The 27,380-nt window shown below is 38.8% G+C and overlaps 1 protein-coding gene across 10 annotated transcripts in view; it reads left to right on the top strand.

Moving 5' to 3' along the window:
- The first annotated feature begins 516 nt into the window (after positions 1-516).
- Positions 517-27,380, top strand: part of REPS1 (RALBP1 associated Eps domain containing 1) — a 64,674-nt gene continuing 37,810 nt past the window's right edge. For 9 of the 10 annotated variants that reach the window (XM_054514467.1, XM_036381119.2, XM_036381123.2 and 6 more), the window contains exons 1-3: positions 518-789; positions 15,983-16,106; positions 20,037-20,236. In XM_054514467.1, the coding sequence (XP_054370442.1) occupies positions 637-789; positions 15,983-16,106; positions 20,037-20,236 (477 nt within the window). In that variant the 5' untranslated portion in view covers positions 518-636. Of the gene's footprint in view, positions 790-15,982; positions 16,107-20,036; positions 20,237-27,380 lie in introns of all 10 variants that reach the window. The other variant, XM_054514469.1, reaches the window with a different exon arrangement.

Below are 27,380 nucleotides of genomic sequence, written 5' to 3'. Positions count from 1 at the left end.
CCAGATACATTGGGCAGCTTCCCCGGGGCCCTGTGCAATCCCGGCCGAGCCAGAGCGGGACACGGCCCCGCACCGGGCTCCGAGCGCCCCGCCGAGCTCGGGCCCGGGGGCCTCCCTCGCGCCGCCACACCCACAGGGGGCGCTGCGGCGCACGGCCGGGCCGCGGAGTGGGCCCGGGGCCCACGGACTACTACTGCTACTACTACTGTTACTGCTACTGCTGCCGCTGCCCCCCCGCCCCCAGGGCGCCGCAGATGGCGCCGCAGATGGCGCCGGCACCGCGGGGCAGGGCGGGGGCAGAGGGGAGCGCCGCTGGGCCTCCTCCCCGCTAGCCCCGCCCCTGGGCCCGGCGCTTCCGCCTCCGCCGCCGCCGCCGGCGCGGAGGGGGCGGGTTGCCCGCGGCGCTGGGCGCTCCCCACGCCTCCCTTTCCGGGCGGCGGCGCGCGCAGGCGCGGGGGAGGCGCGCAGGCGCGCGGCCGCGTGGGTGGGCGGGCAGGCGGCGGGGGGAAGGTGCGAGCAGCCGCCCGCGCGCGGCCGCCGGCGGCGCGTGTGTCCCGTCTGTGCCCCCCCCACAGCCACCGCCGCCGCCTGCCCCCGGCCCCGCCGCCGGATGCGGATGGTCCGCGGCGCTAAAAGATGGAGGGGATGACGCTGAGCGAGGCGGAGCAGCGCTACTACTGCGACCTCTTCTCCTACTGCGACACCGAGAGTACCAAGAAGGTGGCGTCCAACGGGCGCGTCCTGGAGCTCTTCCGCGCCGCGCAGCTGCCCAACGACGTGGTCATGCAGGTACGGCCGCCGCCGCCGCGCCCCCGGGGGTCGGCGGGCCTGGGCACCGCCCCGTCGAGCCGAGATGGCCCCGGCCCGGCCCTGCCCTTCCCCTCCGGCCGGCCCGCGCCCCCTGCCCGCCCCGCAGCCCTTGGGCGGGGGGACGTCCCGCCCGCGGGGACTCCGGGATCACAGAATCTTTGGGGTTGGGAGGGACCTGTGGAGATCATCTCGTCCAACCCCCTGCCGAGGCAGGGTCATCTAGAGCAGGTGGCACAGGAACGCGTCCAGGTGGGGTTTGGGTGTCTCCAGAGAGACTCCGCGACCTCCCTGGGCAGCCTTTTCAGTGTTCGGTGTAAGGAAGCTCTGCCTCGTGTAGAGATGAAACTTACTGTGATTTAGTTTATGGCCATTGCTCCTCATCCTGTCGCTGGGCACCACTGGAAAGAGCCTGGCACCATCCTCTTTGAGGTATTTATGTGCATTAATGAGATCCTTTCTCAGTCTTCTCTAGACTAAACAGGCCCAGCTCCGTCGGTCTGTCCTGATAAGAGAGCTCTAGAGCCTGATCACCTCTGTGTCCCTCCACTGGACTCTCTTAGCTCCTTGTCCTTCTTGTACCGAGGAGCCCAGGACTGGACACAGTAGGATGGAACTGTTGTGTGACCGGCCACCTGAGCCCCTCCAGCTGCGAGAGAAGGGCACGGAGCACAGCGAGTTGTGCAGCCTGTGCCAGCCCCCTCTCCCCTTATGCACCTCTGCCTGCAGGGCTGGGAAAGGGCTGGTGATGTCTCTGCTGACAGCGTCCAGCAACTGGTAGGAAAATATTCCATACCGACAGAGGCCATCCACAGTGTAAGAACTGTAGAGTGTAAAACTGAGGTTGAGTGAGATTGTCCCCATGATCTGCTGATGAACAGCATAGAGGGAAATCTGGTTTTGTGTTGGGAGCTACTGATACTGGTCCACTTTACCTAAACCACGCAGTCTTTTTTGGACATCACTTGCTGGCAGGTATTAACTTACCTGTAGTCAGCCAAATGTTTCTAATAACAAAAAATGTGGTGTTAAGGCTGATGCGGGCCCATACTTGCAGTATGTATGTGCACAGTTTTAGCACTTCCTTGGCCAGGCTATGTCCAAGACGTCTAGCAGTGTTGCGGAACCACCTGCGTAGAAAAGGGCGAGTCTGCTTTGGTGTGCATATGTGATTATTTGAGGAACGTATTCCCAGTGAACCATTCTTATGAGCAGCTATTTGTAATAATTTGCTGCTCTTGCAGTTCCCTCTGTCATTGTTAGTGCTTTAAAGTTTACATAGTCTTTTAAGCTGCTGTGGGTAAAGCGGTATTTAGAAAGCCATGCCGCCTTTTATGCGGTTTCATCCTCAGCCTAGTGAGATAAGCAGCCCTTTTAACAAAGTATTAAACTCACTGTTGCTAGAAACACAAATTGCAGGATACTGAAATTCAGTGCCAGGAGAACACTTACTGACTAGAGTTACTTGTTGGTGTGTTTTGGGCCTCCCAGCTTGGTTAGTTGAAATGAGTTTAAGACACAGTGAAGTGGAAGAGGATTGAATAAGAAATGTTTCTTCCTGGTAAAACCAGTAATCTCTTATTTGCTGACTTGCTAGACTGGACTTAATGGTAGGAGAGTCTGCATGCTCTATTATGAGTAAGGTTTCTCAAGGGCCACCCATGGCTGCTTTTTGTGTGTGGCCAGCCAGTTTCAGAAAAATCATCCCAGGGAAAGTGAATGTTTACATCTTTGCTGTATTTAGAAATTTCTTTTACATAAAACTTGTCTGAATCAGTCTATAGTATGCTAGTACTAGAGACTTTATTTTATGCAGGAATTTACTGCAAGAACTTGAAAAGACCTGAAATTCTGAAAACAAGTGTCCCCAGATTATATCCTTATCTTTTGCAGAGGAGGTCAGATATTTTCCTGCAAAGACTGCATCTGAAGAAGAGAGACTACTCGGGCGTCATTCCATGGGTCCTAAATAAATTAACTCAAGAAGCAGACCTGGCTTATCACTCTAGTGATCTCAAGGAGAACCTTGCAGTTAAAATGGCAAACACGGTATTAGATTGCCTGAGGAATGAGACTGTAAATAGTACGAAGAAAGTTGAAATGCCCTTAGCAGTTTGACCCATTATGAATATCTTGTGCAGTCACACTTGGTCATCTCTAAAGTACCTCATAGTTTGAAAGTAATTCAGTTGTCTAGTTATTTTGCATTCTTCTTAAGGTATGGCTCTACACCAGATTAACACAAGGATGAATATATTGTATTGGGGCTCTTCAAAGGGAAGCTGCATTTGATGCTTTGAAAGCTGAGACTGTGTAACTTAAACCTCAAGATGAAATAGCTTAAGAAATAAACCCTATGAAGGAGGTGGAATTTTCTTTTGACCATATGGGTGCTGTGTTTTTACCTGTTCATTTGAAGCACCTGATGCTTGTGGGGAAATGAACTCGATTCAGTTACCCAATCCTTACATAATCCTGGAATGCAAGTGTAGTACTGGTCACATGAATGCTAAGTACTTTTGTAGGTGTACTTTTGTAAGTGTATGCAGCGTAAAATGGTCGCTCTTCAAGCTCAAGGGGACCAAGTAGTCCTGAGGAACTACTTTGTAGTTTTTCCTTTTCAACACTACAGGTTTGTAGGTACCTTTGAATAGTTCAGAACTGATTCCATTGCAAATGAAAATGTTTGACAGTTGCATTTTTAGACTCGTAACTTGTTTTACTTGCAAATGTGTTGTCTAAAGGCTGGATATATGTGTAGGCTTTTTTGCAGACTTGTGTCCTTGTGAGACATCTGTCTCACAGGATCAAATGTGTGTCTCATTGTTCCTAATCAATTTCATTTCTCCCTCTGAGAGACACTGTCAGCTGCCTGTTTAGTGGGGATAAATGAACATATAGAAGACTGAAACAGTTACGGGTGTTGTATGCTGAGCTACAGCGTCCTGGAAAAGAAAAGCTAGATGTGTATTTTGTACACATCTACAAAAGGACAGCTTTATTATCAGAATAAAATACCACACCAAAGATGCATGTGTCAGAACACCAGTCTCTATTAACCCACATTTCTTCTTTTGTATGCACATCCCTGAAATGAGCATTAAGGTAGAAGGCTTGCATAAAAGAGTGAATAATAGTACATGTGTTGGGGTAAGAAGTCCAGCTACTTCACAACAGTTATGAGTCTTCAGATCACTCTCAGGGTGTAGTTTCACATTGCAGCTGACAAAAATCTAATGGTGAGTTGTCACTGAAGAAGGTGCTCCTGTCTTCCCTCAGCTTTGTGTTCCTTCTTGCAAAGACACTCGTGCCTGTCCAGTGCTGTTGTGGGCAGAAAATTGATCACAGCTTTTTGTTGGTTATAACTCTGTATCAGGTGGCAAGTGGGGTTGAATGAATGTCAGTGCTAGCACAAGAAAGGAGGCAGGAAAACTCTTTGACAGAGGGGAAGTAGAGAACTTTCTTTGTTCTAGAGCAATTGGATATTTTAGTTGTGACCTGGCATGGGGTTTTTTAGCTTAAAGCACTGGAAGATGGAGCTGTCTCTGGCTTTCCTTTGAACAGACAGTGGGCTGGTCCAGGGAGCTTGTTCAGCCAAAAGTTAGAAGGTTGTGTCAAATGTAGTTTTCACTTGTCTCATCTTGTGTCCCAGTTGCATGTGCGTTGGTGTTTGTGTGTGCAAGCAGCATGACACAACATGAGTGATCCTGAGGGGCTGCCATCCACCATATTTATGCACTTCAGGAGCTTCCCTTTGCTGGAATTCCAGCCTGGTCCTGTGCACTGGATGTTAGCTGGGATTAGTTATGTGCCTTGATACAAAAGAAACGTAGTTGCCTGTTCTGGAGTGGCTGCATGGAGGAGCGTGCTCAGGGAAATTGGCTTCAAAGGCATGTTTCACATCTGACCTAAAACACTCATGTATTTATGCTAATAAAGTCAGTTTTTGGTGTCTCTGCAGTGGTGGGGAAATTGCTTGTAAAAGCTACAGTTAGCCGAAAAATATATTGTGAAACTCATTACTGGTGCATGGAATGAATATAGTAGCTGTTCCATTTGATTTGTAGAATTCTTACTTAGGTGAGTTAATCACAGAATGTTTTCTGAATTTGTATTCTTGATTATGAATCACAGAAACTTCACCAGACAAGAAGCAAGTCAGTGGTGCATATGATACTCATCTGAAATTAATGAGTCAGAGCATCTTGCTTTAAAATACAAAATTACTATATAACTACAAATGTGTGAGTATTGGCATATATCTTCTCTAAAATGAATGAACTGTCATCTTCAGTGCTGGCATTGTACAGCAATGTTACCTAACTTCTAATTTAGCGTTAGAAAGTCTTTGACAGATGAATCACACGGTTATGCCCACTTACTTCAATTACAGTAAGCTTCCATTAGCCCAGTAAAAACCTAGTGTAAAGCTATTTTGGCTCTTGTTAGCCACTTTCAAGCTTTTTGTTCATTTTTTAAGGCGTCTTTATGGACAGATTAGTTTTGCTTCTTCTTGTTTCATTGATAGGAAAAATTACACTCTGGTTGTCTGCCTTAACTCTCTGAGTTTGCTGCCCTCGCATCAGAAGTTGTAAGAAAGTGAGTGCCCATGATGCAGCTGCTTCATTGAGAAGTCCATACTCTGAGATGCAGGCATGTGCTGCCTTCTGTTGTTCTTGGGGTGGCAGTTTTTGGCAGACAGAGGGAACAGAAGATGCAGTGGTGGTTTTCTCAAATACCAGAGCTCATTTGCTGACAGGCAGCACAATTATAAATGGAATTACAGTCCATAGGCAGAACATGACAAAATGAAATTGCAGGTTTTTGATTTAAAATGTTGGCTTCTTTGTTGGAGAATGGCTGTAGAGAGAAAGAGGTCTAAGAAAATAACAGCTTGTTCGCAATTATTGAGTTGTTGCAGTTACTGTTTCAGTGAATTTTCCTTCAGAAAGACTACCTGTGTGTCAAATCAGTAGAGTCTACTAAGTGCCAACTTGGAATGGAAGCTGAGCCAGGGCATGCTTAGGATTGCCTGTTTGGTAGAGACATGCAGAAGACTCAAAATCATTCTGGTTAATATGCTGAATTTATTATTCTTTCAGAACTGATGGGGTAAGAAATCAGAATTCCTTATACATGGCAAATTTCATGCCTTCCTTTCAGTCATAGGAATTTGGAGTATATTTAAAACAATAGCACTTTTAGATCTTTAAAAAAAATGCATGCTATGTGAAAAGCTTTCTTCCCTTATACTGATCTATAACTAGTCTGTAACAAGCTAAAATGAAAAAAAATCACTTTATTTAATCCAACTCATACTTTTTGTTTGAGGGTTTTTTGTTATTTTAAATCTTATATTAAAATGTCATTTAGAAAAGATATAAAATTAGTTTAGACTTCGTTGAGGCAATATTCACAACAGGTCATTATCAAGGTATTATTCCAGTGTAGATACTGCCAACTATATCAATTTTGTTACTAATCTGTAGTATGTTTTTAGCTTGAGCACCATAAAATGGATGAATCAGTAGACTTATAACCATAATGTTACCTAATTTACATATAATTTTACATGTTTATATATTTTCATATAAAATATGTTTGCATGCATATATTATGCTGTATCCCAGTCCTCATGTAGTAAACAAGAGCTGTTAAAAACCTGTTGTAAGTGCCTGGATCTGCAGTTAAAAATATCTGATTTGTGAATCACCTATTTTTTCCCTTCAAATGTCACTGTAATAGAGTATTCTCTTCTCAGCTGAGCAGTAGGTTAGCTTTGATTCCCTGTACTGATGAGATACATAAGAGTGTACTTTCTGTTAGTGCCAGGAATGGTTTTTAATTTGCTGTTTATCCTGTGAATTATGCTTTGAGTTTCTGCAGAATTATTGTAGAAATGTTTATTTAAGCATTACTGATGTTACTTTCACAGAGACTGCAATGGGCTGAAAATTAATTTATTTTTACAGTTAATTAGTTGGAGGGGTCTCATATCTCTGCAGCATTTAGGAAGAGAACAGTCATTGTTTTTTGAAACAAAAGGTAGGAAGTTATGGCAAGACTTTAGGACTTTAGATTAAGTCTGTTAGACTTACATTTGTTTTTAGTGGAATTCTCGGTGTAATTGGTTTCGAGCCTTTGAAATTGATATTCCTACTGTACAGTCACTTAGTAGTAAATAATTTGTTCATAGTTCTGTATGCCAACACAGCACTCAGATAATTTCAAGTATCACAGCTCAGCTTAGTTTGAAAACAGTTTATTCTTTTCTTTTAAAACATGGTGTCAGATGACAGCAGAGGTGATAAATATCCTTTTTGACATTACTGGATAGAATTCTAGAATCGGAAATATCAGGCCCTTTGGCAAATGTAGCTGTCTTAGAATCAAGTTGACTCTACAAAATTATGGATTGTAAATTTGATCTTTTACCAGTAAAAGCGATTCTTTTGTGTTAGAAGTTTAAGTACTTGACTGACTGTGAAGAATGGCAAACATGCCTTCATCTTAGTCTAATCTTCAGTAAATGTTACTGCAGATACTGTGAAATTACAGGACTTTGCTGGCAGTCTCTGTGACTTTTCAATTGTATTTACTAGCCCTCAAAATATTAGTCCTTGCAGACAAGTTTCCTACCTATTTGGTCATAAATATTTGCTGTTTTAGGTTAGTCCTTCTTCTGGAATTCCTAGATGTCAGATTGGAATTCTGCTGTTCTTTTAAATTCATTTGAAGTCAGAAGTGAGTGTGGGAAAAATACGTTGACTATCAGATTTCTCACTGCAGTCCCAATAACGATTAATGTAAGAGTATATTTCCCTCTCATTCTCCTTCCTTTAGCATTTCTGTTGACCATAAGGATATTCTTAAGCCAGCAATGTCATTCTTTCTAAATAAATGTGCCAGGTTGGTGATCATGTTCATGACTTGCTTGTTTTTCCACCTGGGGTTAGTGTCTGAAGAGTTAAATTATCCCTACACTTGTTATACAAAAAATACAGCATAACTTAGGCATGTCTGACTATGTATAGGAACTGTTTTTTGAGAGCTTAAAAGACTTGAAAAAGATGACAGTCTGACCTGAATTTCTGGAATGATTGACTTCTGATGTCTAAAATGTGTCTGAAGTATGGTAACAGAGCAGTGAGTATGCTGTTTTGAACGTATCTTTCAACTTCAGTAATCCCAGAAAAGGATGACCAGGACTGAGCTGTGTACAATTTAGCATTAGGTGCTGCCATACTCCTGTTGCAGACTAGTAGTTGGGAATTTTGTAGAAAAGTCTGTTGTTATTGTTACAATAGCGTGAATGACTTGGTTTTTCTGATTGGAAGCATCTTAAAAGAAATTAAGACCTAATGTTAACAGTGGAGTCTCAAGTGCAGCTCTGTAATTGTGCAGTTTTTAGAACTTTACCAAGGTTTGTTTAAACTTTGATAGACATATTGTTAAGGCTTCTTGGCCTCAGTGGGAGAAATAGAGCAGTGCAAAGGTAAGTAACTAATTAACAGTGTTCAGATTGATACTCAGAGAAAAAAAAAGACTGGGATGGCAAAGGAGTGTAAAGTAATCGACACAGTAGCTTCAGATAAACTTACATGGAGGTGCTCAGGAATAACAGGAACAGACCAGGACAGTCCTATTTGTCCCGGCCACAGCATGACCACTAAATCTGGGACCAGCAAATGCCTTAATCTTCATTTTACATTAGCAAAAGAACCAGAAGCTTGTGCTCATTTGGGGTTTTCCTGTGTTAGTATTGTTCTGGCATAATAATGGAAGGTGATGTGTGGGGAAAATGTTAAAACTGAAAAAGCAAGAAAATAATTATTAGCAAAAAATATCAATCACTGGAATACTTCAATTATAGAGAAGGTCTGAAAAGAATGAAAATGTCTGTATAAATGCTCCTCTCTTCAGCTTTTAGTATTATGGGAAAAATATTCAACTTAATGCTGCATGATAGGAGTATCCACAATTAGAATATATGTGAAGTATCTCTCCAGTGCCTGCTGAAGCTAGATGATTCTTGATAATTAAATACAATTAATTCCATTCATTTGTTTATGCTAAGGAAGATAAATTGTGTTTTGAAGATCGGTAGAGCTTCAAACAAGAGTTTGCTTGCTTAAAGTTAGGCAAATCTTAGGGCAAATACTTTTATGCTTAAAGTTAGGGCAAATACTTATGAAGACTAACTTGGTTAGTCTTCATAAGTATTCAGCTGGACTTTCAATTATTGCAAGAATAAGACCAAGTGCCTCAAAAGATTACAGACGAAGAATGTAATTCTGTGTGTGCCAGCTGGGGCTTGTTTGCCATTTCTGCTTCAGGCTTTGCTTGTCAAAAACATAAGCTGCAAACCTAAAAACCAAGTTCCAGCTATCTGATGTTGACCAGTGAGAGATACATGCTAGAAGATTCATTGCAGTTTGTTCATAAAAACTTGTACTTTTTCTATTGTAAATAAAGCCTGTGAGTAAATAACTTCTGAAGCTCTGCTGAGGTGTTTGTTGGTTGTACAGTAGACAGATTCAGTTTAATAAAAGAGAAAATAACTAACACAATAACTTTTTGTTGGCTTACTGAGTGGAGTAATCACATTGTGTGACCAGACAGATAAGCAGCAGTTATTGCTCAGGAATGGGGAACTGCAGCTGAGAGCAGAGGAGGGAGGAGCTATTTAGGTTAAGCAGTAATGTAGAATTACATAGTAAGTGAACACAGGTATGTGGAATATCTCACTTTAAAAGAGCCTCTCTTTATGCATCAAAAATGAGAAATGCTTCTTGTAGTTCCCCAGGCTGTCTTTTGCTGTTTTAGATTTTTTTAAATTTCCAGTTCTTCTGGCTACTTTATTACCATTTCTGTTTCTAAAGTGTCTTTCTCATGAGCACCTACTGTGCCAAAGAAAAAAGCAGTAGAGAAAGTTTTAATACAAGCAAAGAGCAACTCTGCCTTGAAGTCTTCCATGTGTGACTTTTTACTTAGGAGGATTTCTAAGTGAGTGTTCATCTGGCTATCTGTATTTTCCTTTGTTGGTGCTACTGAACATATCAGAAGGGTGTAGAATTCTTTATTCTGCCCTGTTTATGAGGGTGTATGACAACATTTTCTTTGAGTTGTAGTCAAGTAGGACAGTCAATTACTCTAGATATTTGGAAAAATGGATCCTCTATGTCAGGATCTTATAGTTGCATGTAGGGTGCATCTACCTTATCTTTGTGGATTGATAGGTGGTGGTTGCCATGTACTACCAAATCAGAAGGGAATTACTGACCTCTGGAGAGCCATAGAGCTCTGCATGAGAGACTCTCTGCAGGTCAGATTCATGTGTAGAGCTTGTAACAGCTTTTGCAGAAGCTGTTAGTAAGACCACAAATTTTGATTGCAAATGGAAAAATCAAAAAGCTACTACTGCATTAGGAAGTGTCTTTAATAAATGAGGTTAATGCGCTGGGAATCTACATGTTACCAGGAACAACAAGAGGTGTTGCAGACAGCTTTTGAAATGGGTCAAGTTCAGCAATTACCTAAATCTAACTGTTTCAAAAAGCACCACCAATAATAAAAATTCTGTGAGGTTTTTGTGTGTGTGTGTGTGGTGTTCAGTGTATTCACTTGTTAAGAATTTATCTGTCATAAATCAGAGTTTTAAATTTCTGGTGATTTTCACTACTTTTCTATTAGCAAAGTGAAAGCATGACTCCAGATCTGACAACCTGTACTCAGGGAGTGGGCATACTTGTAAAACAGATCCCAAAGTACAGGGGCAGAATAATTCCTCTGAGCCTTAAAGTACTGGGTCATTTTTTGAACAGCTAATTATTTCTGATGTGATTAATTCTGAAATTTCATTTAACTGAAACAGATGTATGTTTGACCCTGGAATGACCTGTAGAATGGGAAATCTTAGCTCTAAGTATCTATAGAGAATTAATTGTCCAAGCAGATGAGTAGCTTTTTCTTCCTGATGGCATTTTAGCAGTCTGCTTCCACTGTGGATCTGTGCAGTGTGAAAATCAAGGGCAGAGAAGTATTAGGAGGAGCTCAGACAGTAAGAGACTCTAAATAGTTCACTGCCAGGGAGCGTGTGTTGTCTTGGAAGTCCTCCAGCGCTATTGGTTTTATTTCTTTCAAAGCCTGTGTGCTGAAGCCAGGTTTGTGAAATTGACTGAGATGTATCTTCATGGAACAATCAGTAAAACCTTATTATTTGTTATGCAACCGAGAACAGCAATGCCCTAAATATACTCTGTGCCTTGGAATTCTTAGTAGCAACTGATTAACTATATTTACTACAATGCCTAAGTACCTAACAAGATAAATGTACATATTAGAGGTAATTTTACACTGGCTGTTCAGCAGCACATGAACATTTTCTGCTTCACACTGACTGAATATTAAATATAGCAGTATTCATTATCCTTCATAGATGCATTTTGCAATTGATCTTTGGATAGACGTAAGACTGTTGAAATATTTGCGATGTGTTGAAACATAGAATTCAGAGTAATACTTGGACTGTTTCTTTTAGTGGCATTCTTTTTTTATCTGTCTACAATTGTTTTTTTATTTGTGTCTCACCTTGTGCCAAGCTTTGTGGAGCCCTGTGAAGAACTGGGTCAGAGACTTGACTTGGTTAAATATAGCTCATCAAAAGAAGGATCTTTGTCAGTTCTCTGTCTTGTTCCTGTTGCACAGTGCAACAGCTGTTGCATCTGTGAAGCTACCTGTCAAGGGATATCTTTGAAGAGAAGTTAAAAATTCTAACTAATATTAGCAGACTAATCAGTATTGCTTTGTCCAGTTGGCAGTAGGTGAGAGACTGTAGTTGGAAAACTTGCCAGGCTGTGGTCAGCGATTAGTGAGGTAGATTGAGATAAATGAAGTGACAGGAATCGATCTAACAGCAGTTGCAGAATAATGTAATTAGAAGATAACAGACTGGAAGGACAGAAACGTATTCAAGCTAGGAAAAAATGAGTGAAGAAGATTTTCATAGTTCTTCAGTGTGTAGGGATGGTCAGGGGTTTTTTCCACTACAGTAGCAATGATGAAGAAACTTTTTCAACTTACATCACACGTCCCTGAATTACATTTTAGAGATGTGGCTAATTTTTGTTGTAGCTGAGGTGAGTGGAGTACATGACTTCAGGACAGCATCATTGTAGGACAGTGTGTTCTAGAAACCAATTTGAGGTTCTATTCCAATAAAGTTTTAAGTTGGAAAACATTCTGTCTTATGTTTTCAGTTTGAAAACTCATCAATGAATTACTGCGTATGGGATACAGGAATAACATTGATTTGATACATTTTTAAATTTTAAACTGTGAATTAAAATCAGTCCACAATCAGTTACATTTTTATTAACTAACAAAACTGAAGCAAGATATATTTAATTTTTTATCTTTTTTGTATCTTAAGTAAACAACTTTTTCTAAAATGTAATGCTTGTTTTTCATTTAAAGGTTGTTAATATGCACAGTAAAACTCAAAACCTTTTTCTAAATATTGAAGCATGAGTATATTTATATGGTTTGATTTAACTCAAGTTTGTATCAAATATATATTGTATAGTAATGTGAGAACTTGTTTTGTATTTCTGGTGCATGGTTTACATGGAATTGTTCATGGTCTTTGTTAAATTTAAACATAAGAGAAAACTTTGTTACTGTAAAGGTGATCACTCAAAGAGGTTGTCTAGAGAGGTTGTTGAGTTTCCCTACTTGGATATATATACTCAAAATCTCAGCTGGACACAGTCCAAAGCAACCTGCTGAGCCTGCTTTGAGCAGGGGGAGTGGAGCAGATGATCTCCAGAGGACCTTTGCAAGTTCAACTATTGTGTGATTCTGTGTAGGGTTTCTTTGTGTTTAACAATTTTCATGTTTATAATCTTGGTGTAAGGCTTCTTTTTTAATCAACAATGTCCTAGTTTGGTTGAGATGATACAAAAGGTCCTCCTCTAAGTTTATTCACTCCCCCTCCCATGAGCACACAGCATATCTGTTTTAGCTTCCAGCCTGCTAAAGTTGTCTTCAGCTCTTGCCTCTTGCCACCCTCTGGTATGGAACAGTAGGTACTTAAGTAACTTTCTCCAAGCAGATGAAATATTTTTATCTTTACTGTGTAGGTGGCATGTATGTTGCTTCATTTATTGTTTTAGCATTGAAGTCATCCCTGTTTAAATACTGTTTTACTTCTGCATGAATAATATTTACAGATAATGGGCTTCATTTGCCTTGTAGAAGAACCTGGGGGCAGGGAGACTGTGATATTCTGGAAGACACTCCCAGAGAGATTTCATGAGTTCTGGGAAGTGTGTTTCACTGCATTTGATAGAGAAATTATTTGTTCCACTTCACCTGGCATTTGTAAAAGTTCACAAACCTCTTTAAGTTCAGGGGCCTGTTATTTGAAATCTGTAAGGGTTCTAGAAGGTATCTGCTTGAAACAGTGCCCTTTGACAGCATACTGCTTCCCAGCCATGTCTGGTTTCTGCCAACTCCTGGTATTTCTGATGCTGTTGTTACATATTTGTGGTATGATGACTGAGCTTGCAATTTAGTAATTCACAGCTACTGCACAGAGGTGTGGTTTTATGAGTTTTTTTGTTTGTTTGGGTTTTTTTGGTTGTTTTTTTTTTTGTTTGGGTTTTTTTTGGTGTTTTTTATTGAGGGTGTTCAACAGTTCTGGAGCTTTACTGAGTTGTTTGCCTTACTCTAGTAAATTGCAGTAGTGTGACCTCAGGTTCTTTATATCTAGGAAGATTAAAACAGTTGTGAAGCATTTTGTCTTGAAGATGGCTCTGCATTCCTTGAAGAGTTTAGGGAAATTCTTTATCCTCTCTCTTCTTAAGCAGATGAAAGCCCTAAATCTCAGAGAAACAGTTATTTAATAATTTTTATTATTATTCCCCCATTCAGTATAACTTATTACCTGTTTCTTGTTTAAATCCTGCTTCAGGGAGTTTCCAGGTATGCTGTTTTGAGTATGTTTGGGCATGATGTCACTCAGCAGAGGAGTTTCCACTAGATGCTTGCTGCTTGTTCAGCAGCAGCAGAGCATTCTTTTTTGAGGGGGGTGGGTGGGGAGGACTGGGTGGTTTTTGTTTTTTTTTTTTTTTTTGTATCCTTAGTTTTTTGCTTTTCTTGGTACTTACATCTGGTGTATTTATATATATTTACTTTGAATCCATGTTGCCTTTCCTTTCCTTTCTCAAACTTAACCTGTCACAGTAGCTTAGTCATTAATTCAGTTTTTAACTGAAGTTTTTTTTCTATCTGGCCGTACTGACAAGCTCCAAGTAAAGGTAGTTTGTAGTTCAGCCGTGACTTTAAAGTTGCACAAAGCCATTACTGCCTAATGATTCCATAAGCTCAAAATGCCTCTATCATTGCTTCTTTTCATAAGACTCATAAAAGTCTGGTTAACCCATCTGTTGGTGCTAGGCCACTGAATCCACAAGCTTTTTCTATTTTGCTTGTAGTCAAGTATTTCAATATTCCATCAGTCTTCCAGCATACAGTGCTTTAAAAAAGAATTGCTTTTGCTGTCACACTGGTTTTGATTCCCAGTTCTCCTTTAGTTCTGCTAGTTATTTAAACTCAGGATGATTATTTCTGGCATTAGGTTGAGTAAAGGTTTAAATGTCAATGGCTCAGTTTTTATTTGAATTGTTATCTGTCACTAACAGTTACACAGTGACTTCTTTCCGGGTGGAACTTTTTGTAGTCTAACCAACCTGTTGAAATTACTGTGTTGCATTCAACTGTATTGAATTCTTTTTTTGTTCAGTGGATTTTGGAAAATGCCCTGTGATCCCCTGACTTCTCTCCAGACATCATGCTGCAGAAATACTACAGTGGGAAAATACACATAACAGAGGAGCTGTGGGACAATGTGTGAAGTGTGATGCAGACACAGATGACTGATTTAAGGCAATATTTTTTGTCCAGCAGGATTTGAGCTGCACGTACAACCCTAAACCTGCTGATCCTCTTGTGACTTTTTTGGAACTAAGTGTTTGTCAACTTCCTGCACCTTCCTGTGATTGATGGGTTTTACGGCAGCTTATTTCCATGAGGTTCCAGAATCCTGGTGCATGGCAAAGAGATAACCAAGTAGTTTTTTGCTGAGCTGCATCTGGCTCAGTTGTAGTTGATAAACCCATCTGATTCATTGGATAGAGTTACTGAAGTCTGTTTTCTGATCTGGTGGTGCTGAAGCATACAGGCTAACAGCTTTGTGCATTGGGTGGCTCAGTTATTGTTGTGTGAAACTTCACGTCTTTAGCTGGAACTTGCCTGCAGCTAGGGCTCCTCTGTACTCAGAACTGGTGAGGACAGAAATTAATGCTCATGGATGTAAATTAGTCTGAGATTCTCTGCACTGATGGTCACAGGCAAAGTCTCATGGACTTCTGTGCCTGAAATGAGATTGAAAGAGAGAAACTAGTGGTATTACAAAAAGATGATGGGTCTCTCAAGAAATATCAAGTCCATGGGATTAGATGGGATCCTTCTGAGCATATTGAGAGAGCTAGCTAATGTTGTTGCAAGCCATGTTTCTCTGTAAATAGTTGTGGAAGTCAGGGTTGTGGCTCAGTGACTGGAGAAAGGTGTTACAGTCATCTTCAGGAATGTAAAGGAAGATTTGTTTAGGGAACTGCATGCTGGTCAGCTGCAGTTTCATCCCTGAGGAATTGTGGAGCCAGTCTGTTTAGAAGCCATTTCTAGGCATATGAAGGTGAAAACAGTAATTAGGATTACCAAGAGTACTTGTCTACCAGATTGTCTGGAACTGTGGTTGAGGGAAGAGAAGCAGTGATGCCATCTGCATTGACTTCAACAAGTGTTTCACTGTGGTATTCCAAGAGCATCTTTGTGTCTCGTTTGGAGCATTGCAGTCTAGACGAGACTGCTCAGTAGATAAAAAGGCAGTCTGGATCATTTAGCTCTGAGTCTGATTTGGAGTGTGTCATGCTTGGTATCTTATCAGTGACCTGGCACAAGCTGGAATGCCCTTCAGTAAGATTGCAGGTCATCATTGTGGAGCGGGATGTACTCAGTATGTCTGAAAACATGGCATGCTACTCTGAAATGTATGAAATCTTCATAGCTGTTGTGTTTAAAATTTCTTTCTTTAAGTAACTGTGTTTCATTTCAGATTATGGAGCTCTGTGGTGCAACAAGACTTGGCTATTTCGGAAGAAGTCAATTTTACATTGCTTTGAAACTTGTTGCTGTGGCCCAATCTGGTCTCCCTCTAAGAGTGGAAAGCTTAAATACAGGTAACCACAGGATCGGGGGAGGGAGGATTGAGCTGCTGAGTGCAGTTACTGGTAGTTGGCTTACATATTCTTACAGATTACCCTTGTAAATTAGTGGGATATATTTTTATCTGTGTTGCTAATTTAAAAATGTAGAGAAACTGAGAGAGTGTTTTCTTACTGTGCAGTAAATACAAGTTGAAATACCTTACTCATTGAATAAGTATTGCATTCACCATGGGACGAATGAACAACTTGTACCTTGCTACGTAGGAGCAAGTTAATTCTATAGATTACTGATGTGAGAAGTTGTGTGCCATGTCCTCTGAGTGAAACACTAAGAGGAGTAATGTGAACTGGAAGGAGAAGAAGAATGCGACATTTGCAGGCTTTTGTAGCTGCTGGGTTTCCAAAGCCTTGATTGTGACAGACGGAAGGTGATCTTTTCTAACATTGTTTCTTTGCACTTGGTTTGACAGTTTTTTTCCCTTCTAAGAGCCAATATGAAGGTTAGTTTAAGATTTTTTCCTAGTGCAAAACATGACCTGTAAAAGATCTTTGAAGTCTATTGTCAGCCAAATCACCTGTTACCCTATTTTCAAAGGTCTTCAAAGGTGTGGGTGGTGAAATAGGTGAAACAGGAGGAAGGCTTACTCTAGAAAGATGGCTTAGAGCTGCAGGAAGATCTTTGATGTGAGGCTCTCCTTTAGCCTTCTGAATGAGAGAAGTGGATCCATGTCCTTGTTGTTCTCTAAGATGAAAAGAGACTTAGGAGGATGAAGTAATGAGTTTTAAGGCACTATAGCCCGTGCATTATCGTACACAGCTCACAAGCTAAAAATAACTTTGGAGCATAGTTTTGCCTTAGAATGACTTTCCTAATAGATTTCATGTCTGTAGAATAATGCTATGATTTCTATATGCTAGTAAATAAAAGAAGTCTTGGGAGGTTTTTATGTCTAAAGGATATAAATTAAACAGCAAATTAAGGAGACTGTTAAAAACAATCTGATATGACTGAAGTATTTGACAAAGCTATAAAAAAAAATGAATCACTGTGTATACTTTCACAGTTATGTTTATTCTAGGCTCATACAAACTGTTTATACTGATTTCATGGGGTATTGTAGCTTTTTGGAAAAGTGCATTATTTTAGTCAACATTTTGTTAGTATTCAAGTCCCTTTCTGTTTATAAGCCACTGTGTGTTTATAAACACACAGTTTTCCTGATGTGTTCCCTAAACTAAAGCCTTAGCAAGTTGTAGCAGAATGTCTAAAATCAGAAAGCTGGAAAAACAATCTTCAACTATTAATACTCATAAAACTGGAACTTGATCAAACAATTGTGGAATTTCTCATAAAATGCCTTTTGGAGAAGGGAAAGACAAATCTGTATGTAGACTTTTTTCAGGGATTTTATAATCTTGGTTTTATTTTAATGCAAGGTACCTTAACCAGAAGGAGCTTTTCTATTAAAAAAAAATCACAAGAATTTTGAAGGAAAGAATTAAATGAAGGTACAGAATTAATTTCAAAATATAAAATACGTTGCTAAAAAGTTAACAGTGATTGGAACTTCAGTTTCATGTTGATAATTTTCTTAATTCATGACAATATTAGAAATACTTGTAATGATTTTTGAACTTCTAGGAATAATTTTCTGTAACTGGTTCCAAGGCTATGAAATACACCAAGTACAATAGAGAGAACATTTATTTTTACCCTAACTCTTTTTAGCTATGGTCTGTTGCCTTGGCTGCAGTGGTTCCAGTCCTATCTGTGAATTTCCTGCTTCTAGAATGATTCAAGTGTTGTTGTAACAGCTAACTCAACAACTAAAATGCAGCAGGCTGATAAAATGATTCTGAGCTTTGTTAACTTAGTTCTGCACATTTCTGTCTCCAAGATATCTTGAAGATGAAGTGTTAGAGCCATCCCAAACTAAGCTGTATACTCTTTGTCTCTTCAGACATTTAAAATTAGTTGAAGCTTATATTTTGGGACATTTACTTTTTAGCTGTCAATTTTATGCATGTTTTTCTTGCATGTTTTATGCATTGATTTTCTTAATTTTCTTCATCCTTTTAACATGGGAATTTCCTTCGCCTTTGTACTTTTTCCTTTTGTTTTTTTGTGTGTCTTGTCAGTAGACAAGGAATTTGCTTTATCTGAATTGCTGAGTGGAAACTCAGTCAAATTTTAAATACTAGGTCTAACATAAGTGTAGTCCAACTGATTAAGTACTCTTTTGATTACTCAGATGGGCAGTAGAGTAAGAATACTGGCATGAGTTATTATGCTACAAGCCTCCAAAGCTGTTGTTCCTTTGTCTCAGAAGATTTTCCTTCCAGGAAGCTAAAAATTGAGACATGAATAAGCAGTGTTTATTTCAAAGCAATATTTATTTTTTAAGTATGAAATGCAGGTCTTGGTGGAAAAAATATTAGGAAGGATGTGGGGATGAAGAGTACAGAGAACTCTTTAATATACTCAATATCAAGGGTTAGTTCCATTCATGACAGCTCTCCCATTTATAATTGAGGGGTTTCTGAATGGTAACAAATGTTGTAGTGTTGAAAAGAGATTTTTCTGCTGTTACTGGAAAAAGTCAGAGAGGAGAGAGGTAAAAATAGCAGGTTAGTCACGTAGGAACTTAGTACAGCTAAACAAACCTATATTTATCTAGTCTTTCTTTCAAAGAAGACAGTAGAATATTTTGTGTTTCTTTTGAGTTCTCTATTATTTTGTGACTTGTGCTGGCACAGCCAATAGCACAGACTTCCCCTATGTCATTTGGATCATCTGCTGTCTGTATTTTCCTGGTTTGGCAGACATACACATTTTCACTTATGTGCAATGGCTTTTTTCACTTTTTGGCTGGCCATGGTTTGCTGTTTAGTTGTGTTACTTTACTGCTGCAGCATGGGGTACAATGCTCATGAAATAAACAGCATGCAATTTCATCTTGTATTTTAATATAGTTGTAGTACCACTGACTCATTCTCAGTACCAGAAGTAATTTACGTAAGCAGTCAGCAAGAGAAATTAAATTTGAACCATGCTTGTATTTTGTTTTGTGTTGGAGACATAATTTCCAAATAAACTGTACAGCAAATTCACAATTTATGTTTATTCAAATTGGAACACTAAGAAGATTGCAGTTGGGAGAAAAATGGTAGAGTAGGAATCTTGCAGTGGGAAATTGAAGGTTTACATAGTCTCATTTCTATGTTGGGCTACTCTGAACCATGGTACATTAAGCTAATGGGCTTCCTAGCATTTTGTAGAAACTTTGCATTTTAGTTGCTCATATCAACTGAGGTGACACTGGAATATTTCCAGTTGTATTTCCAGTATTCCAAATGAGCTAATTCAGCTTTTGTTGTAGAAAAGTATGCATAGATGTGTTTAAGCAATAGTCACATTCTTGGTACGACTAGATTATATTATCTTTTGTAAATATGAACATGACATTAGCTCACCAAAAGATAATGCTGAATATAGGGCAGTATTTCAGCATTTGTTTTGCAGATGAAGCATTCTATATGAAGACCCTAGTTCTTGGTATGTGTTAGAAATGGTAGAAAAATTTTGAAAATCATGCTTCAGTAATGAAATGTTGACAAATGTAACAAAAAATGAGCTAAATCCAGGTTATCTGGTTGCTGCTGCATTTAATGTACAGTTGTGGTGCAAAGCTGTGATGGAGTAATATGAAGTCATGTCGGTGTGCCAAAGTCAGAACTTGGGCAGCGGAATCCTGAAGTCTAATGCAGAATAGGTATTTGCTTTTTCCAGCTGCCAAGTGTTGGCTTGACTATAGCAGCAGTCTCAGTGTGTAAGGAACTGAGTCACATGAGAAATTTTAACTTCAAAATAGAACAGTGTTTTTATTTTTAAACATCATATTTATGTATAGTGAATGTCCTGCTTTGTGTTCTTTTTAACAGTAAAGGACCTCCCTCTTCCCAGATTTGTTGTGTCAAAGAATGAACAAGAGTCAAGACACACAGCCTTGTATTCCTCAGATGCTGATAACCCAGCTTCATATTCAGGTGTGATTCCTCCTCCTCCACCTGGCAGGATACAAGTCAAAAAAGGCTCTGTGAGCCATGATGCAGTTCAGCAGCGTACATCAACTGATCAACAGGTAAATTAACTTAAAAGATTAAATGGGATTCTTAATCACTGTTTTGCTGTGTAGATGTCAATTTGATAGGGCTTCTAAGCTAGGTTACTTTCAATAAAGTTTCCTAAAAAAATTATATATATTATACATGAAGACCATATCTGCCTCTGAAATACTGCATGTAAGGAGACATTTATTATGAGGTCTTAAAATCTGTGTTTAAAATATTGGCAGTAATGGACAAAGAATTGAGACAGAAGAGAAATTCAGTGTGTAAGTTAGGATGGCAGATATATAGTTGTAGTCATTATGGTATTAATAGCTTGTTTATTAAATCATTCCCATCAGTTTCCTGGTCATTGGAACAATGGTACTGTGTGCCATGGAAGACTGAATTTCTAGTCCTTCAACATGCTCCAATACATGCAAATCTGAAATACTGTATTTAGAAAAAAATTCTCTAAATTTTCACAGTTGCTTTTCTCTGCCTCACATTTTGTTGTCCAGTGGTTTAATTGTTAAGGAGAGACAATGAGAACCAGAAAAACAGACCACAGTTTTCAAATAGCTTTTTCTTATGTTTTAATAATGAGAAAACTGATTACTTTTTGTTCACTGGTTCTTTCATCTTCAGTGACAAGATGTTTGAATTAATGAAAACTGTAAAAACTTTCAACTCTATGCCTTCTCATACACAATTCCTTGGGTTTGCAGTCTTGATGCTTTTTATCCATGGGGAAATCCTTTCTGTTTGTCTTTTCTACAAACAAGAGCTGAGTACAAATGCTAAATTTTGCTGGGTATATGTATTGAATTACCTGTTTTCTTCCCCATGGTATGCTTTTTTTCTGGGCTTGTTTTGTAAAGAATTGGGGAACTTGCAAATGTGCCATAGTCTCTGCGGGAATCAAGGAATCACTCATAAACATTTATTAGTCTCTATGGAAATAGCCCAGACTGATCCAATATAAAGAAAAAGTAAATTAGTAGAGAAAATCCATAATCAGTGTTTGCCTGCCACTTCCTTTCTTTCAAAGAGAAGATAGGGAATATAATGAAAAAAGAGCTGGCAGTAGGTCTCAAGATAGCTTTTTACTGTCAGGTTTTGGTTAGGTGTGTTTGAGAGAGCTACCAAGCACTTTGCACATCTGGCAATCTGGCCCAGATTTCCTAAGTCTGATTGTGAGGTTTTGGTTGGATTGAAACTGTGTTTTATATGCTTCCATCATGATGTTGAGTTTATTTAGTGAACAGTTGCAATTTGGTGCAGGAATCTGTAGTGGCATAATGTTAAAATAAGAAAAAGAAAAGTTAATCTGGTGTTTCAGGTCTTCAAGTTCAGAATAAAAATGCCACATATTCCCAAAAGTGTTTGTGCATCCCAATTTAATTTCTCTGTTTTGGCTGATAAAAGCAACTTGGTATCTCTTTTTTACACAAGTCTGTCTGGGATCTTCAGAATAAGGAAACTCTGTAACAAAGTCCTGGAGTAATCTGGCCCAGAAAGCCGGCTTGGAACAAATGTAGCAGACAGCACAGCATTGAGTCCAGCAGTTTTAAGTTTCACAGTCTAGAACATCAGGGAAGTATTGTCTAATTGTGCATCCTGTTGTAAAGCTGAACAATCTATGGCTAAGGCTACATTTCTGTACAAGGAACCCATTCAAGCAGCCTTATTGTCCCAATCTAATACTTAGTGATTCAGATACCAGGTTAGAAATAAACTGAGAAAGCAACTTGAGCCCAGGTTTCTCACTTAACCATATAAATACTGTAATTGGTTTGTTTTATAAAAGATGGGTACTGCTTTTATCCATGTTTTCATGAAATTGCTGATTTAGTTGTGTTGACCTGGAGATAACATTCAGATTTATGAAATCTAGAAGTTTCAGATTCTGAATTCTCTTGCCACCTTTTTGACTGATAAGTATTTGAAGAGATGAAGTCTGACAGGTAAATCAAAATGTGTCACCTTCCTAGGGATCACTCTTCTTTCTGGAGGAGTATGTCAGTTAAGCTTGGATATTTCACTCATGGAGCTTATCATGTACTTGTTAGATTCTCCATTTGCAAATTTGAAGGTTTGTTTTTTCTTAAACTGTTTGTGGCTTTGAGAATGTGATCCGCACTTGAAAATACATTGGTTTCTTAAAATGCTATGGCTGAAATATTTTTTGTATGACATCATAAAGAATCTTAATCTTCATCTTTAAAAACTGGTTCATTTATATGCAGATTTCTGTATTGGTGAGATTTGTCATGCATAGTATAATATCTCATAATCACAAATAATTCATGTAGAACTTTACACAGTATGTTGTCTACTGAAATGTTCTAGGTAAAACTGTTTCTTTTTCAATGCATTATTTCAGCACTTCCCTCAATGAACTTTACTTCGAGGCAGGGAATCAAGAAATAGCAGTTAGGTTGTGTTTCCATAAATGATTTTGTGGTAGCTTTTGTAATTTATAAATATAGCACTAGGCAGAAATCTGTATCTTTTTCATATTGTTAGAAGGTGACTGAAGTCGTGCTCAGCTGTCATGATCAGGTTAGAAGGTGACTGAAGTCATAAAATCAGCTGCAGAACTGATTTTAGGAGTCTATTTGAGTAATGAAAGATGCCATCACTCACTGGATAGCATGTTAACTGCACATCCTAGTGGAGATAAAACACTGGATGAAAATATTTTTTTTTCCTTCTGACAGAATTTCTTATTCCTGTGAAATAGAGGCTAAGTAGATTTGAGCACTTCTGCTGACAATGTGACATCTATACAAGCACTTTGGTGACATAGGTATGCTACCACAGTAGCATATACAATACCTTAATAGTAGCAGCTATGTTACTAAAAATGTTATTGTACTGAAAACTTTCATAGAATAGCAGCAATGTTGAGATTAAGAAGAATTTTGTGTCTTCTGAAGGTAGAATGACTAAATATCAGAAATTACTAAATATTCTCAGTGTTGGAGACGTTTTGTGTTTTGCTGTTAAAGCCAAAAAGCAAATACCTTTTTTAGATTTTTCAGTATGATCTGATGTTGATCAGGTACTGCTTTAGGATACTTTAATTCTTTTCCAGGAAAGGGGGTATTTAGCTTCAACAGATACTGAGACTTTAACGTCTGAAAAACACCTCTGACAAACACTTACAGGCTGAAACTTGCTATACCCCTGAAAATAAAAGGTAAAGCTGAAGGTGCTCCCCTGCCTATGGGTGCTTTAAGCATCTTACTGGCACTCCAGGTCATATTGATTTAGTGCTGTCAGTGCAGCCTTAGGAAGAGAAGCTCAAATTTGGTACCTGTAGCAGACAGAATTTGATAAAGAATTTCAATTCTTTCAACTGTATGAAAACCAGTGTGATTTTATTTTAAGGTTCTGCTAGTAGTTCTGGTAATTTGTTTCTGTGCACTTCTGTTTTATAGATTGAACAGGTAATTTCAGATGAAATATAACTGGTTTACAAGCACAGAACTGGAAGAGATCTCATATATAGTTTTATTATTATAAGAAGTTTTTAAAAAGATCAGCGTTCTCTCTTGAACCTGCAAAGCCTTTTATTCCACACTAGCTTTGTTGGGAAAAACTATTCCAGGGTCTTAGTAGGAGTATTCATGGGAATATGGTGGGAATTCCCACTTAACTCAGCCTATTCATTTAACACTTTGTCATTAGTATTTGCTGCAGGGCACTACCAGTATTTACTGGAAAATTATTGCATTCCACTTTAGCTCTGTTTTGCTTGACAAAACAATCCATAGTCTCAGTTTCATTACCTAAAGTCGTTACCAGTAATCCTTAATCCTTCTCTGCCTGTGATCCAATTTGAATTTGCATTTATTGAAAATATTTTGCTACATTTGTATTTCTTGTTCCAAGTGATATTTGACCAGTATTAATACTAATTGGTAGGGTTCTTTCCTGTTTTTGCTTGATATGTCTCACCTCCTATACCTGTGAATAAAGCAAATCTGTCATACTTGACATACTGTAGGGGTCTGATACATGACCTGTGCATCCAGTCTTCTCTTTATGGCCTTTGGTAGTAACATTCATTATGCAAGAAAAACTGTATTTCATGTGTTAAAATTTGATAGCTGACTGTTCCCTATGTCCTGAAAGGGATCCATCTCTCTGCTGCCTTACATTTGTTGTTACAATTTGTAAGCATGCTATGTAGTGTGCATAATTGGTTACCTAAAGTATCAAATTAGGTTATTGTCCAAATCAGTCCTTCAAGAGCATTATTAGAAACTTCCCTTCAATCTTGTAATTTCCATTCTAATACAATCCAGCTTTGCCCCTTCTATAGCGAGTTCTTTTACACCTTAGATCCTTGTATTAATCTCCACATTGTTGGAACTATCTTGTATGACACCTACTGAGGTAATGCTCAGCTTCAGGTTAAATGTAGTGCAGCTCCTTTGTTGAGGAAATCACAAAAATACCAGTATAATTTCTCATGCTGTGATTGATCCCTTTTTCATTTGTCTCTGGTTTAGTTATTATTTTCCTCATTTGGCTGAACCACACATCCTGCCTTGAAAAATGTGCTGTAGGTGAAGTTCTCATTGAACCTTGGGCTGTTTTGTTCTTTGGTGTGAAGGCCAGTTGATTAAAAAAACATGGGTTCTACAGTGCAGTTGCCATCTCTAAATAAATCTTTTTTCATGATGAATCTGGTGACTAACTCATAGACAGGTTGGGTGATATCAGGACCTGGATCACAACACCTTTAAAACTATTCTGGAGATATCATGTCTGGCTTCATTGCCTCTGGAATTCTTGTTAGGCAGTTTTCTTCTGGCCTGATGTGTGCAACCCAGGAAAAGACTTATAATCTCATTTGTCTCATTATGCTTATAATGCCCTTGTCAGGCTGAGATCCCTCTGGACAATATTGTCCCTTTAGCACATTATTGTGCTGCCTTAAGCCAGTTTATTTGACTTGTGTACTAAGTCTCTTTCTTTAGTCATATATTATATCACCTTTTTTAATTAACATGCTATTTTTAACTTCTTGTCAGTTCAAAAATATCCAAGTTACGAGTACTTCAGGTCTCAGTTTTGTAGTTCCAGTCTGACAAAAATGCTTTTTCAATGTTTTTAAACGTGATTTTTTTTCTTAATTAAGATGCACTACTTTTTTTTAATTAGTTATTGACAAAGATGTCCTCATTAGTTTGATTTAACATGAAAATGTTAACCATTTATGTCACCATGCTTTTATTAAGATATTTTCTGGAATCATTTAAAGAGATAAATGGCTTAACATAGTAAAATACAGAATGTTGTAATTACTTTGATTTTTATTGAGATTTGTCAAGAGGGAAAATGAAAAGTAGTGGTTTAAATGTTTAAATGTAATTGCATTGAAAATACTAAAAAAATTTATAAAAATAAGATTTTAATGGTAGCTGATCTAATAAACATCTACTACAGTGTGCAGACGCTGAGTAAAATTTTCAAAGTTCCCAAAGAGATTAGATGGGTAACTTCAAATGTCTGAGCTACCAGTAAGCTAAATAATGCAAACTATTCTTACATGCTACAGTTTGGGATAGCAGATAAGTTAGGTTCTATATCCTAATTATCTTTTAAAAATCTGATTCTGGATTTTTCAAGCTTTGAAAATCAATTTCTTATATTAGTAGATTGGACAGGTGACAGCAGAGAACGCTACTTGCTCAGTTGTAACAAACGCTTTCATAAACTCTCAAAGCACTCTCACTTTGTGCAAGTGTGCATTGCAGCTGAGAATAACGTTGGTTCTGATAAAACTACTCTGACTCTTTAGTAGAACTGTGAAACTCAAGACAGAACTGTAGTGGAAACTGTACAATAAAGCATGTTTTCTAGGTAAAACTGATAACTTTTTATCCAGTGTAAAAGCAGATTCATAGTTAATAACCTATATACAAGGGGTAAAAGAACCTGTATATAATTGCAGTTTCAGTAAATCTCTACTCATTGTGTTTCCCATGGCTGCTTTAGAATAGGAGTCAGTATTTCTACTGCCTCCCCAGCCTTTTTTGGCTTTCATCTTTCTTCTTTACACTTGCATCAAGCTACCAGCATTTTGGCCAAGACATTTGCTATATACACACCTATTTGCATGTGTATATATAAATATGTTTAAAAAAAACACCTAAGGGTTTTAGCTCTCTTAAGATTCTAGTTAGCTAGGGATGAATGCATGAGTGGTATTTGTGAGCGGCTAGGATTGTGCAGAATGAACCTAAAGATGGTGCCAGAGCAACACTGTCTAAATTGGGTTTAAACTGGTTTGGGAATGTATGACTTATAATGACAGTACAGCTAAAAATGTGGATTGTCCACCTTCCAGAAATTTGACATCAGAGCTGGTGACATGCTTTTGCTGTTCAATTATTTTTGGAGTCTGTAAGCTCCAAATCAATTGTGGGAAATCTGTAAGTGTTCAGAATTCTGATATAATGTTGTTTTGCCTGCTGAGGGCAAAGTTAACTATTTCCCATGTTTGTGCTTCTGATGATCTGATTACTGTCACTACATGCTTTACAGAATCGCACGAACCACATGTAAAGATTTAGAAGAATTAAAATTGGGGATCATACTTACAATTCCTTCCTTTGCTGGCAGCATAAGACCAGCTGTTAGGCAGAGGCTTACTGAAGTCACAGTTCTCAGCCTAGGGCAGGGCTGCTTCATGATGAATGTGTCAAGTTTTAATGTTCACATGCAGTTATGAGAAGTAGTGAGTCATTTCCTCTAGGTAGGCTATCAAACATTTGTCTGCCTCAGGTTTTCTTCTGTGTCTTTCTGGACCATCTGATTTGTAAGAGTACTGGATTATATTAATAACATCTGTGTCCAAGCATAGCTTTCTCTACTTTTGTCCATGATATTTTGTCTAAAAAATTCAAACATCCCTCAAATCTTGTTTGAGAAAAGATGACTAAAAGCTAATAGAAGAGGGAGCAAGCTAATAGAAGAGGGAGCTTTTCATTGATTTAAGTGATGCATTGTCATGTTGCACCTATCACCTGTTGCACAGTAGCCATTCAACCTCAGTTCCATTTTCCAGCCTGCAAGTGGCACTCTGAAAACCCTGACTCCTTCCCCTCTTGTCCCCATGTACCAGTGAGGATAAGAACATCCTGCCATTGAAAATAAATC

Source organism: Molothrus ater, chromosome 3 (assembly GCF_012460135.2).
Source record: "Molothrus ater isolate BHLD 08-10-18 breed brown headed cowbird chromosome 3, BPBGC_Mater_1.1, whole genome shotgun sequence".
Taxonomy (NCBI): Eukaryota; Metazoa; Chordata; class Aves; order Passeriformes; family Icteridae; genus Molothrus; species Molothrus ater.
This window is presented reverse-complemented; position numbering and strand designations above follow the sequence as displayed.